General features: G+C 36.2%; 2 protein-coding genes across 5 annotated transcripts; both read right to left on the bottom strand.

The window, feature by feature from the left end:
* Positions 1-1,111: 1,111 nt before the first annotated feature.
* Positions 1,112-9,350, bottom strand: ganc (glucosidase, alpha; neutral C). Of its 3 annotated transcripts, none has more exons than XM_083545396.1 (24): positions 9,219-9,350; positions 9,005-9,067; positions 8,819-8,921; positions 8,525-8,652; positions 8,197-8,373; positions 8,071-8,092; positions 7,833-7,899; positions 7,648-7,744; positions 7,377-7,560; positions 7,013-7,160; positions 5,611-5,846; positions 5,371-5,497; positions 5,119-5,198; positions 4,847-4,990; positions 4,664-4,760; positions 4,172-4,273; positions 3,829-4,072; positions 3,151-3,215; positions 2,971-3,047; positions 2,808-2,882; positions 2,553-2,666; positions 2,166-2,278; positions 1,871-1,971; positions 1,112-1,610 (listed from the first exon to the last, which is right to left on the bottom strand). In XM_083545396.1, the coding sequence occupies exons 1-24, from the start codon at positions 9,266-9,268 to the stop codon at positions 1,504-1,506; spliced, it is 2,721 nt and encodes a 906-aa protein (XP_083401522.1). In that variant the 5' UTR covers positions 9,269-9,350; the 3' UTR covers positions 1,112-1,503. The 3 variants fall into 3 exon arrangements, with proteins under 3 accessions (XP_083401522.1, XP_083401524.1, XP_083401523.1); XM_083545398.1 differs by having other exon boundaries at positions 1,112-1,581; XM_083545397.1 differs by having other exon boundaries at positions 7,013-7,157.
* Positions 9,351-10,471: 1,121 nt separating this feature from the next.
* Positions 10,472-13,065, bottom strand: LOC310727761 (THAP domain-containing protein 6-like). Of its 2 annotated transcripts, none has more exons than XM_083544498.1 (4): positions 12,856-13,065; positions 11,434-11,626; positions 11,190-11,309; positions 10,472-11,068 (listed from the first exon to the last, which is right to left on the bottom strand). In XM_083544498.1, exons 1-4 carry the CDS (start codon positions 12,933-12,935, stop codon positions 10,847-10,849), a joined length of 615 nt encoding a protein of 204 aa, XP_083400624.1. In that variant the 5' UTR covers positions 12,936-13,065; the 3' UTR covers positions 10,472-10,846. The 2 variants fall into 2 exon arrangements, with proteins under 2 accessions (XP_083400624.1, XP_083400625.1); XM_083544499.1 differs by having other exon boundaries at positions 10,472-11,065; positions 12,856-13,060.
* Between the last annotated feature and the right edge of the window lie 890 nt (positions 13,066-13,955).

Raw genomic sequence — 13,955 nt, 5'->3', positions numbered from 1 at the left:
CAAAAGACTTTCATGCCACACGTGTACCATGCTGGAACATATGCATACTTGTAACTAAAGACTTTTGGACCATTCCCATTGGCTGGAGGACAAAAAGCCCGGTGCTCCTATGCCATCAGTTTTTCAGGGTGGGATACAAAAGTGTGCAAAGCTGCAAAGAGTAGCTAGTGGGATGGCTTGCCTCAGCAGAAGCATTCAAGCTCTCTAAACCTGTTCTCAATGCAGCTCAGCATTAAGCAGTCTCAGCATTAATAAATCAATGTATATATCTATACCATAGACCTATGATAACGCAACCTCAAGGAGTTGCAAGTAATCCAAAACAAATTATTAGCTCAATCAAACTGAATATATAACTTCATTCCTTAAATGCAAATCTTTCCAAGACATTAACCTGAGATTTATTCTCTCTGTTATTAAAAAGAGAGCCAAACCTGAAACTTCGGAATACAAAACATTTGTCATGCATCCATAACCTGTAATTCAACACTTTATACACATTGTCATCACATTTCACAATACACATCACATTTGTTGGGGCATCCCAGGCCTCCTCAGTGCAGTTTGATTAATTCAACACATCTCTGAATTTTACTGGAGGGATGAATGTTAGTTTGCCAAAAGTTGCTTCCTTAATTTTTGCTTTGATGATGAAAAGAGAGTGCTTTCTAACATATAGGTCCAAAATATCACAGATGGGTTCAACTGTGTTAAGGTCTATCGACTTAAAAGACCTGGTTGTGTGATTTACATAATTTACATACTCATCAACCCCTCCATGTACTGAGGCTGGAGACACTGTCATTGGGAAGGGGTCCGCTCTGGTCAAGATGTTTCATCATAGTTGATAGTTGAAAGTTGATAAAGGCATAAAAAAAAACGAGTGGATTTAAATTATGTAGCAAATCTTTTTTTTCTATAGCATAAGAGGACCGGCAGTTTTCTATTTTATCTGTAGATATTGAATCTGTAGATACTGAATCTGTAGATATGATCTATGCATTTGAAAGAAAACTAAATATGTGAAAAACCTGTCTGTGTGTTCACCATGGGCATCACAAAACTATAACAGACCTATCTTGTACAATCAAAAGGTCACAAACACAACAGGTTGTTTTCATTTCCATGTCTTTATATAACAGAACATCACACAGTTACATAAATCGTGTAAATAAATGCAGGGCTTTATGGCTAGACATTAAAACAAAACAGGAAGCAAATAAATTAAATAGATGTTTAAATTTTCAACTTCCCTTTTAAAGGAATAAATTAGATAGATGTTTAAATTTTCAACTTCCGTTTTGAGTTCCGTTCAGAAAGGGTTCCACTAAGAAAAAGAATTGCCGATCTCACGATGTTCTGCCTTTGTCAGTATGATTCACATAAAACAAATCAAATTTAAATCCAATGCTTAAAAATATATAATTACAATAATAACAATAAAACTCAAATACACAACAAAAATTGCTGCTAAAGATTTTTAAACTACCTACTTATATGTTGTTATATTATGATTTCCCAATCTGTGTCTATTTTCAGGTCCAATCCAGTCAGCTTCAAAAGAGCTTGTTTTGGTTCCATCTGAAATGAGATTGTGGTATTCCCAGAAGCTGGATTGAGAGAGGGACTGGATTAATACAAAATGAAAAAGTAATATAGTCTAAAACTGATCTATATTCTTTACTGTAAGATTTCTTCTATGTATTCAATTTTTCCAAATTAGTACTATACTACAATATCATCAGGGACTGCGGAAAACTTACTTAAAAACTAATTATAATATAAACAAATTATATTATACTGGACATTATATTTTATGATTTCTTAAAAATACATTTATAATATGCACAATGGTATGATTATGTCCCACCTGATTTTAGTGTAGGTTTCCTTTGCATACTCTTCTGACCCAGAATCACCACTGACTCGAGTTTGCCACCCGAGATGAAGAGCGAGTCTTCATCTGCACTGCTAAATATTAACACCACAGGTACATAAGAAAATGCCCAGAAATTCTATAATTAATAATGATAAGCTAAGTGGCCTGAACTGTTAATTTATATATATATATATATATATATATATATATATATATATATATATATATATATATATATATATATATATATATAATTATTTTTTTTTTAAATGCATGCACACACTACCTGCTCATGAGTCTGCCAGACTGCATAGAGAATTTACGCAAACAGTACTGCTTTTTGTCCCTATAGCTGAAGGAGTGTCCATCATCCTCATACAGCAGACCTTCAGCTTTACCCTGGTCATCAACATTAAGGGAACATAATCATTATCTATATAAATGTAATGGAATAGCTAATATACAGTATTCAGCAGAATGAAAGTAAACAAAGAATTAAGTCAAAACAAATGATATATAAAATATCTATGCAAAAGATGGAACTTCCCATTAAAAATGCATTATTTATTATGGCTGGGGTGGGCATTGGCATTTAATTTATACAATATTTTCAATTTTTCTCACAAACAGACTGCAAATGATTAAATCTATCCAAATATTGCTAAATTATCACCTTCGAATCCAAAGCTATAGTAAGAGTGAAGGGATGTTGCTGGAGATCAGCAGTGCAGGAACCACAGCCTGTTCTTCTGGTCACGATGGTTCCTCCACGCTGGAGCACAGGCACCTGGAAAATAAATGCAGCACAATAAGGAAAACAACATTTAAATAGGTTAGCGCAGGTTTCCGAATAAGGTGTTTACAGTCTCTCACATGTGGTTTGGCTAGGGGGTGTACTGTAATGTGCAGTAATGGAGCATTGACTCACTGTCTCCAGAGTCACAGGAAGTGTCAGGGTCTTGCCTCCTCTGTGCACCTCACCGTTACTGACATCATACCACAGCTGCCACACAAAACCACACACAACGCTGCTTACATACAATATGTACGCACACTGCACTGCTAACGACACTAATAAGCATAAGACTGACCTCATCTGACCCTGGCAGTAAAATCTTGACCTCTGTGACTCCAGGGTCAGTCACAGGACAAGCCAGGAGTGCACTGCCTTAAATTATACATAGCAATATTGCCAAAATGTATGTATTTATGTACAATACACAAATAATTTAAATAGAATACTTTTAGCTTAAATGTGAATTTATATTTACCAATCATGTACTGGTTTTCCACAGTGAAGGTTTCTATCTCCCTTGGGAACTCCACCCACAGTGGTCTGAGACAGGCAAAATAAATTCAGTTTTTTCCAAAATAAATCTCTAATAAAACATCGAAGGCATCAACAAATCAGACCATAGCCACACTAGCGGGCGCTAGACGCACCATTTGGAAGGATTATATGTAAAATATATTGATGTTGTATTGGCATTTCTGCTGTTAGACATTAAGTGAAAGTTGTTTGAACTACATTATGTCAAGTCAAGAAGCTTTTATTGTCATTTCAACTATATATAGCTGATGAAGTACACAGTGAAATGAGTTTCTATATATATATATCATTATTTTAATATCTTGCATATGTATTTTACAAAAGAGATCTGCTCTTGCATAAATATCTATCTCTCTATCTCTCTCTCTCTCTCTCTCTCTATCTATCTATCTATCTATCTATCTATCTATCTATCTATCTATCTCTATCTATATATATATATATATATATATATATATATATATATATATATATATATATATATATATATATATAGTATGTAGTAATTAGTTCATCAATCTACTATTAATCTTCCCCACTAATTTAATACCTATTTAACCCTGACCAGGATAAAACATTTAGTCAAGACAAATAACAATTAAAACAAAAATATGTGTACCTTATTGGGGGCAATGCTGAGGTATGGGCTAGGTGAAAGAGTGTGTACCAATAAGGCAGGAGGCAGTATCTCTGCTGAATTGCTGATCGTACTGCTGAAGTGACTGTGTTTCCAAACAGCCATGGCTCACGCCGTTTGGTCTGTTTAGCTGAGTGGCCTCTATAGAAGGGTTGTAGCGCCCCTGCCTGGTACCAGCGCACCAGCAACTCAGGGTCAGGATCCTGTACAAAGCCTCCTACATCAGCTGCAAATATACAAGCCATTATCTTTTTTCCTTGTATAAAATTTTTAAAATCATGATGTTTGTGCCCTTTTTGGCATCCATTAAAAGAGAGTAACTAACCCCCACAAAACTGAATTCCAGTGACACTAAGTGACAACAGCATGGGGATTGAGATCTTCAGATAGTCCCAGGTAGCAACATTGTCCCCTGTCCATATTGCACCTGTGGGAAAATATGAAACACTCTGAGCTAAAGGAAAGTGATAGAACTTGTTGCTAAAATCCCCATTGATTCAATCATTGGCCATTATTGTTTTAGAACTTAAAATATCTGTATCCTGTTTTGCACCTCACATGACCAGAAAAGTATGTAAAAAAAAAAAAAAAAAGTGTTGAGTTTTACTCTTGTTTGAATTTTGTAGGGATTTTTAAAATGGTTGTTTCTCATTGTATGTAGAATTACACATTAAATGACATTATATCCACAACCAATCAGCAACTGGTGCTGCTAGATCCATCCAGTGTCGATCTTGTCACCGTAAAATCATACAGTTCCAGTTATTTAATATGAAAGTAGTGGCCAACAGAAAACAAACCTACGGGTTTGACTTACCCATTCTCTGAGACCCTGCAAAGAAGGAACGTGAAAGAACAAATGGTCTCTCCAAGCCACCAGATCGAGTTATCAAACCCTCAGCAGTAGCCATATGCTGTTGAGAGAATATTACTGTGATGACCTGTACTGGCTTAAGATTCACCAGTGCAAAATGAGGATGAATTTTATTGACGCTCTAACCTGGAAGAAGCCATACAGGTTGTGTAATTCCCTGTGTTCCCTGCCTGAACAATGAACCACATCTTTAGGCATTGTCTGCTCTGGTCCATTAAAGACAGAGGGCTCGTTCATGTCAATCCACACAAACAAGGACTTTGTAGACCCCTAGTCCATAAAGACATTCGACAATATATAAAAAAAAAGGTAGGGATATATAGATAATATGCATGGGATTAGTTAGAGCATTCATACAGATCAGAGAAAAAGTATGCAACTATTCTGTTCATCCTTACTTTATATTTGTCAAATGAAAACTGCCTGGCATACCACAACCTTGTCCTTGGGCTACTGAAATCCAAATAGCAAGAATCACCTAAAGACACACCACAGTTACAAACATTTAGCTTTCAAAACACTGGTTTAATCACTGAAAAATTTTCAAGGATTTTGAATGGTAAAAATCTACATTATAGTTTAAAAAAGAACACAAACACACCTTGGACTGAAATGTGAAATGCTGAGATATAATAAAGACATTACTATACCTGGCCAGCATGATCCATGATAAACACCACCAGCTTTGTTCTTTACAAAATGGCCTTCATCTCTGGCTGCACAGAAAAAAGGCCAGTCAGGGTCAGCCTTGATATGAGGGTCACTGATAACCACCAACTAAAATACATAAAATAGCAAACTATTGTGACACTGGATATGCCCCTTAATAACAAAGTATTTTTGGAAGTTAGACAGAAAGAGATTACCATAACTTATGAGTTATAACCCACCTTCCTTTTCTTTCTCTGCAGATGGAGCTGCATGTCCACCGGGTTAGAAAACAGTTTGGAGTCCCAGGTGAAATAACGCTTCCCTTCAGTGTGTTCTATGTCCAGCCAGATTACATCATAAGGGATGTTATGGAGGTCGAAGCCAGCATCCACAGCTTTCACATCCTCTTCATCCAAGTAGTTCCAGCGACACTGGTGATATCCCAGAGAAAACAAAGGTGGCAATGCTTGATACCCTGTGCACAGAGAAAAAGAAAATCTTGTGAATAACCCTACTACATATATTTTCATTCAACAGAGAATTGTATAATCCTTCCATTTGAAATTTTAGTAAAAAATACAGAGCCTACTAATGTTCTTTATACTAAATATGTAATTGAGTATCAGTCCCCAACACTGTTAACAGTTAAAGTTACATCTGCAGGCATAACAATCCAATTTAACATATTGTGACAGTGAACAAACAGCATGTCTATGTCCATCAGGCTATGAATATAGTTATTACCCATCTTAGAGTATTGGGCATTATTATAACACAAATACTAGCAAATACTTGTTAATTATATATATATAAATTAGGGCTGTCAATTGATTCAAATATTTAATCCCGATTAATTGCATGATTGTCATGAGTTAACTCCTAATTCGCAATTTAATCACACCTTTCTATCTGTTGTACAAATGTATATCTATAAATGTACCCTAAATTAATACTTTTTAACTTTTTTATACAAAAATCAACATGGAGCTAGACAAATGTGGATGCTTTATGCAAATGTTTGTTTATTATTATTGAAACCAAACTAACTCAACATGGAGCATGAAAACAAAATATTCTTGTAAATGTTTAAAAATTGGTCAGAACCAGTCAGAGGTTTTTTTCTATGTTTTCACATGGCGGGTATTAATTGTCATATGTGTGCATCATGGCGGATTTTGGTGCTTGATTTGAGACTTGGCGCATCAGTACAACTAAAGTTTAGTGACTAAAAATCATGTTTTGGTGGAGTTTATTATTTTTCTTTATATCTGAGTTCAGAAGGGACATTGTGAATGAATGTGTGTTGAGTTGAAGGTTTTAATTTCGTCTGTTTTATATTTATTTATTTATATTTGTAATAAAAATGATCAAACAGAAATGCGTGCTGCATTTATCACGTTAATAAAATTAGTGCTGTTAAAATGAATTTGTAATAAAAATAGCATGCTGTAGGACGCATGTTGCATGTTGTGTGCATCATAAAACTGAATAATTGGTTAAAATAAATGCAATGGATGGTCTGTTTTGTGTAACAGAATAAATAAATTACTTCTATGTGAATTGGCCTTGAGATTAAACACTACTTAAAAGCTGGAAACTGTGTGTTGCGTACTTAATAATATTTATTATCACAGAGAGTACCTGTAAGTTGTGCATACTGTGAAAACACTTGGGCAGGTGAAGGTCCAAGAAGTATAAAACAATCAATTCGTCCACTCTCTGAAACCCAGCTCATATCAGTTTTAGGGTTTACCCTGCTCTTCTTCACCGGTGGGCCATCCTCTCCCTGCTGAAAAACACACCATGTGCTGTATTGATGGTATCATTATTTAGCAACCTCCAAATGTTTTATTAACTTAAAAATAAATCTGAGTTTCATTTCTATAGTATAGTCCCTTGAGAAAATATACTAAAATGATCACTCAAATATAAGGGATGTACTCACTTTTGTGAGATACTGTATCTACATTGGTTGCCAATAAAAAAATTTTTGTCAGAATCATACCTCTGAATAGCTTGAGCCATACTGCAGATCAACAAGAGTTTCAGAGGCATTGAGCCAGAACACCCCCAGCGTCCTGTCTGGTTTGTGAGCTAGCAGAAAAGGAACTGAACCATAAAGCCCCTGTCTGCTGTTGATCTCATAGGCAAACACATCCAGGTTGTATAATCGATATGGCTCACTGCCACTGTAAGACACACTGTCAAGTTAGCGAAGGTCCATTTACATTTTGAATCGCTTTTTATTTAGCAAATATATGAAGGATTGACTCTACCTGGTGTCTCTTAACTGGAAAGAATCAGCATGCTCTGGAATGCCATAAGTATGGCTGAAACCATGCAGCCTAAGGTCAATACCCACTGAACTGTTGCCTGTATTAAAAATAATGACACATATATATGGATTTGCTTTATACAATCTCCAACTGAAATTTTAATCTTAAGCAACACTGTGACACACCATGTGCTTTGATGTCTTCAAACTGTCTGAAGGTCTCCTTCAACACCCCTGAAGGATTTTCTTCACCCTGTGAATTTAGAGAAATAAAGTTCGCGCACATACCCAATGCAGTCATACTGTAGTAGTAGTAATAATAATAATAATAATAATAATAAAAGAAGGAGAAGAAGAAGCAGCAGAAGACAATGACAACAATGATGATGAAGAAGCATTTTATGTGTATACGTTAGATTCTTGCCTGGTGTGAACATGAGATTGGGCTGTAAAAAATGCAAATAAAATTTAGTGTAGTTAATAGAATTTTGTCATGTGCATCTAGAATGGCTTCTAAAATGGAATATACAGGTGATGATTATCCATTTACCTGGCAAGATTAGACTGTGTCTCAAAGCAGAGTCTGCCTTCAGGATTAAATGTCACCATCACTTCTTCCTCATAGACAATTTCTAATTTGAATGGAAAGGCAAAGACCTGCACATGGTACTGCCCTGAACCCCATGTCAGAGAAACACAGCCAGCTCTCTTCCACTCAATCCTCGACCTATAAGATATACATTTCAGGATAGAAAAAAATTTAGACTTAAGTTTATATTTTAAAAGCGATCAAAGCTGGGCATGCAGTGTTCTTTTTTCAGTGTTCTGCATTCGATGCATCTCAAGAACTCAAGAATCTTCTTAAGTTTAAGACTTACTGTTCATAGTTTGTCTCCCCAATCAAGACATCTGCAGCTTTATAGCGTTCTCTGACAGGCTGCAGTTCATCAATGGTAAATCTCAGTGTTCCATTAGAACTTTCATGGATTTGCAAAAGAAAATGTTCCTGTTCAAAGTAGACATGTCATATTACACATATATATTCTGTATTTGTACGCTTGCATGCAAATGCTTTGTCCTCTCTGTTTAGCTAGTAATACTGGCGCATATGCTGCCATTAATAATCAAGTATCTACAGGTGCAGAGAAACACTAAATGGCTGAAATGTGTACCTGAGAGCTGGACTCCAAAAGCTCCACAGATGCTGCTCTCTCTTGCAGAACTACAGTGTCCAGTAAGGCACAATACTGAGACGCACCATTGGCTTTCTGTCTCCTGTACAAGGTATTCAAGTCATTAATCAAAGAAGCGAATTAATGAATCAATAAAATCCTTCTTGCATGGCTTAGAAAACTTACTTGTAAAACAAGATGTGTTCGGCTCTCTTAAACTTGTCTTTTCCCTCATCATCTGGTACGACGCTGAAAAGTAAAGTCCATGCAGTTAACTATAATGATTTGCATTACACAGTCACATGACAATGACCAAAGACACTGGAATGGACCAGGAAGACCACACCGAGCGTTTAATATAACACTATAATCTTTTTGTAATGTTGTTTACACTAACTACCTCTGTAGAACATCCGAAGAATCACTTTTATTTACGCCAACTTCTGCCATGCTCAGTGTTTACAGTTTCCGCTTCCTTTGACAGTCAATGTACAGACAGCGCCTGGGTCGACATTCCACGCCCACTTTTGACGAATGCGATTCTGATTGGCCACTTGTCCATTTTGACTGGACAAATACAGGGAAAACGTGTTGCTTTTTATTTTGATAACAAAAAATTTATACATACATACATATATATATATATATATATATATATATATATATATATATATATACATATATATATATATATATATCAGTGGTTCTTAACCTTGTTGGAGGTACTGACCCCCACCAGTTTCATATGCGCATCCACCGAACCCTTCATAATTGGAAAAATAAAATAGGATTTTTTTTTAATTCAAAACATAGGTTTATATTTTACTGGTGCACAAAATAACCATCACTGTGTTCAAAGAACAAAACCATTAAAACATGATTTTCACACAAAAACAAAATAATGAATATTTACTGCAAATCAGTGTGACTTCTGCTGTTGCCTTTCAGAGACCAGTTCAGAAATGCGCGGCTTCACCTTGGCAAGTGCCACTCTCAAATCATATGAGTCGGGTGTGTGTCTTGACCTCCGCCGAACCCCTGAGACTGACTTACCGAACCCCTGGGGTTCGATCGAACCCAGGTTAAGAACCACTGATTTTATATATATATATATATATATATATATATATATATATATATATATATATATATATATATATATATAGTATTTTTAAATCACGTTTGTTTTTTCCGTTCTTTAACTGAAAAGCTACTGTCGGATTAAACACAGTAGTTACCTAATAGTAGTACTTGCTTTCCCTTTGGATATTTTTTGCAATGTTTTGATTCGTTATGTTCGTTCTGAAAACCTACAAAGCTCACAACTGACAATGAAATTTTCTATTTAGTAAGATTTACAAATGTTCAGCAATTTTCTGATAAAAAAGAGGGAATAAATGGTTTGTCATACAGTGTTAAAGTGTGCTGAGAATAACCTAACATCTGTAGATAATGACGAACCCGACACCACTGCTGAAGTAGCAGTGCGAAGTGACGATGACTAGGATCAATTAAATAAAATGGATGGCAAGATGGTTAAAAAAAAGTGTTGACTGTTAAATATTTGATTAGCAGTCAGAATGCATAAAATCAAGCTCACATAATCACTAATAGCTGATGAGTTCCTCAGTTGCAGGCCAGCTGGAGCATGGGTAAATAAAACTACAAAATAGTATACATTTATTTGCAAAAACAAGGCAACATTTACAGGCTAAAGCTATTTTACATAATTCATCAAACACAGTCATTTTGTATAAGGTGGCAAAGGAAAAGCTCCAGCAAAACGGTGAGGAATCCAAGATAGCTCCCAGATCCAGTACAAGCACCAGGGTAACACATAGAGGGCCTTCAAAGGATAAATCCAAAAGGAATGGCATGCATGGAGCATTTAAACAAGATTTTTGGAGAATGAGCACATTTACTGACATTACCGCCCTTCCCTTTTGTGCTGCAAAACTCACATAATTCATATTTCCTTTTAAAGCAGCACTGTGCAATTTTTAAAAAGTTCGCAAGATTTGGGGACTTCTAAAGACTTGAATACATGTCCAGTCTTTGATGAAGTTCATCGGTGATGAGATTTCTTTCTTTAAGGTCATCCAAGGCACTCTTTAGTGTTGTCTTGCACCTCCTCTCTCTGTCCTTAGCATTACGGAGTTGACGCTGAAGGCGTTCCATGTTTGCCAGGGCCTGTGCCAATCTGTCTTTCACCCTGTTTGGTGAAGGATCCAGTGCATACGAATGCTCCTGCTCAGAGAGAGGGAAAATAAATAAAAATAAAAATAAAGAAAAAAATTTTTCAGGTTCTGTGCACGTCCACATCAGTCATTTACTTGGTTAAAAAGTTTTTAACAAATCGACCGTTACTTACATCACAAACCAGAGTTTCTGTTTCTCCTTTGTTGGCATTGCTGTCTGCTTTCACCACCACTACTTCGTATGGAGCAGCAGCCTTCTGTGATGTTACAGTCTTTCTTGGTTTAACTGGTTTCTAAAAATATATTATTTAACATTAAAAAAATTGCTTAACAATTATGTACGTTGTCACTTTATTAAACTGTTTTAGAAATAAAAATTATCAAACAATGTATAATCCCCAAAAGGTGTAAACATACTTTCTGGAGGTGTGCTGGAAAATTAAAAACTGATGGGATGGCTCCTTCACGGAGACGGACAATCTGCCCAGTTCTGTCAATGGCATCCTCTGTAAAATGCTGGCTGCACAGGACTGAATGTGGAGTGGCTGAAAATCCCTCTTTTCTGAGTGCAGTCTCCCAAATTTTTCTCAATTTAGCATCAGTGGGAAACCTTGAGACACATTTTTCACACATATTTTACTTGTCATTAGTGAATTTGAGAAAACATAAACATATTAAACATAGCTTAACAGTCCTGTAGGATAACTTGTGTATATTTCAGATAAATCAACTTTTTTTATATATATTTATGAGAAAGCATGATGTTATATAGATCCACAGCAACCAATTACCTGAATACATTTATTTTATTTTATTATTCTTTTTTTGTTACATTTTTTTTGTCATTTTGTGATAGTACAACATTGTTCCCCAAACTAACTAAATTAATTTAGAAAATGGTTAATCTTTACAATGCCCTTAATATTGTCCACAGTTAACACTTTTCTAGTATATTTGTTCATTCACACACACGCACGCAAACACACAAACCTGAGATTTAATTTCTAATGATTGCTTTTCAATGTCGATTATTGTTTTATTATAGTTTAAATAAAAGTTTCATTTTAGGTGTTAGAATGGTTTATGCCATCATCCAAAAGAATGCCTAGAAACAGAAAGTGGTATCGCCACACCATGAAAATAATACGACCGTTAACCCTCATTTACCTTGTAGGTTTGTGAACATGTTATTGTCAGATAATCTTTTGAATTGTAACAATCAACCACTTTAAATTAAATAGTATTACGTCATAATGTATTTTAGCCACGCCCCTTTTCATTTTTTGTTCGACTTGCATAATGGGGAATAGTTATAACTTGGGAAGTATTGTTTAGTTTTTTTTTTTGTTTGTTTGTTTTAATCACATCAAGAGTTATAATGTAGCTACAGGTGTGTTTGAAGCATTTCCCCCCAGCAGGAGTGGGCGGGGTCTCGAAGGGAAGTGTAGAGGAACCGCATATCCGCCTGGCCTTTGGACTTCCACTGAAAGCAATAAGGTGTCCGTTATATGTTATAGGTATTTCGTGTGCAAACCTGATGTGCAGCGACGAGAGACTGCAAATCGAGTTTAAATCTCAGATCTACAACACCGGAGCAACCTAATTACAAGCACAGCTAATAAAGTTCATCTTAGTCTAGCCGCGTTGCTTTAAATGAATCCGACTCCATCTTTTCCACATCACCGATCATTACAAAACGTTAAGAGGTCAAGCATCAAGTGATCGCATTTATTAGGTATAAACACACTGTGATCGGTTATGGTTAACTAGCTAAGCTGATTAGCAGGCTAGCCCCTGTCTTAGCGCAGAAACACACACGTATAAGATCGGAAATTTCACCTGTGGAAAGTGACCCCTTGTTTTCTCAGGTTTGCATTGCGCCGATTCTTACAGCCGTACGCTGCGCACTGTACCGGCATTGTCCGAAAATATATTTATTTGTAACTAAAGTCAATGGAGTGGACCTATCTAAGATGGAGGCGCTGTTGACGTGTCTTTATATCCAGATGAGTCCTGATAAACAACAGTACGAACAGGAAGTAAAAGGAAGTGGTGGAACACGATGGTGCCAAACTAAAAGTTCGAGGCATCCCTCTCACACTGTCAGAGAAAAGTAGAGAAGGCCAGCCATCTTATGGTTTCTGAAACATGGGTACAACTCCTCCAGGATACAGCATAGGCATGGGTACAGGGTTTGATCCTTAGCTTTGCTTTACAATCTGTACGGAGTTTATCTGCAAATTCTACTAATATACGAAGGGGTTTCATCTGGGTTCGCTGGTTTTCTCCCATCCCATTTTTGAATATCACATTCCACATGTGGTCCCCAATTGCTATTATAACTCTGTATAGATGCTCCACTAGATTTTTGGAGTATGCTTGTGGAGATTTAAGAAGCTTTTACTTGTCACATGTACATTACAGCACATTCAATTTATTTCTTTGAAAGATTGTTATAAAGCTAGGGTCAGAGTTCAGGGTCAGCCATGATACAGCACGTCTGGAGCAGAGAAGGTTAAGGCTCTTGCTCAACAGCTTGGCGACACTGGAACTTGAACACCCGACCTCCCACCCTTTCAACCTTAGAGCAACTCAGAGTCTTAACCACAATGCTACCACTTCCCCTGACTATTGCTATTTGTGCTCATTTATCCACAAGAGACCTGGGGTGCAGTCAGCGTTCCAATTCATACCAAAGATGTTTAATACTGTTTAGGTCAAAGCTGTATACCATGTAAACTATATCTTCATGGAGATTGCTTTGTGGACAGGTTTATTGTACACTTACATACAATAAACCCCTACCATACCATGAAACCTGTGCCAGCCTTACTCGCATCACCCCTCACTGGCATCAAGTATATTGACATACATGAACAAAATGAGTATCATTGTGCCTAACATGGTCATTTTTATTGATGAAATTTGAAGAATATGCA

Source organism: Silurus aristotelis (assembly GCF_946808225.1).
Source record: "Silurus aristotelis genome assembly, chromosome: 6".
NCBI lineage: Eukaryota > Metazoa > Chordata > Actinopteri > Siluriformes > Siluridae > Silurus > Silurus aristotelis.
This window is presented reverse-complemented; position numbering and strand designations above follow the sequence as displayed.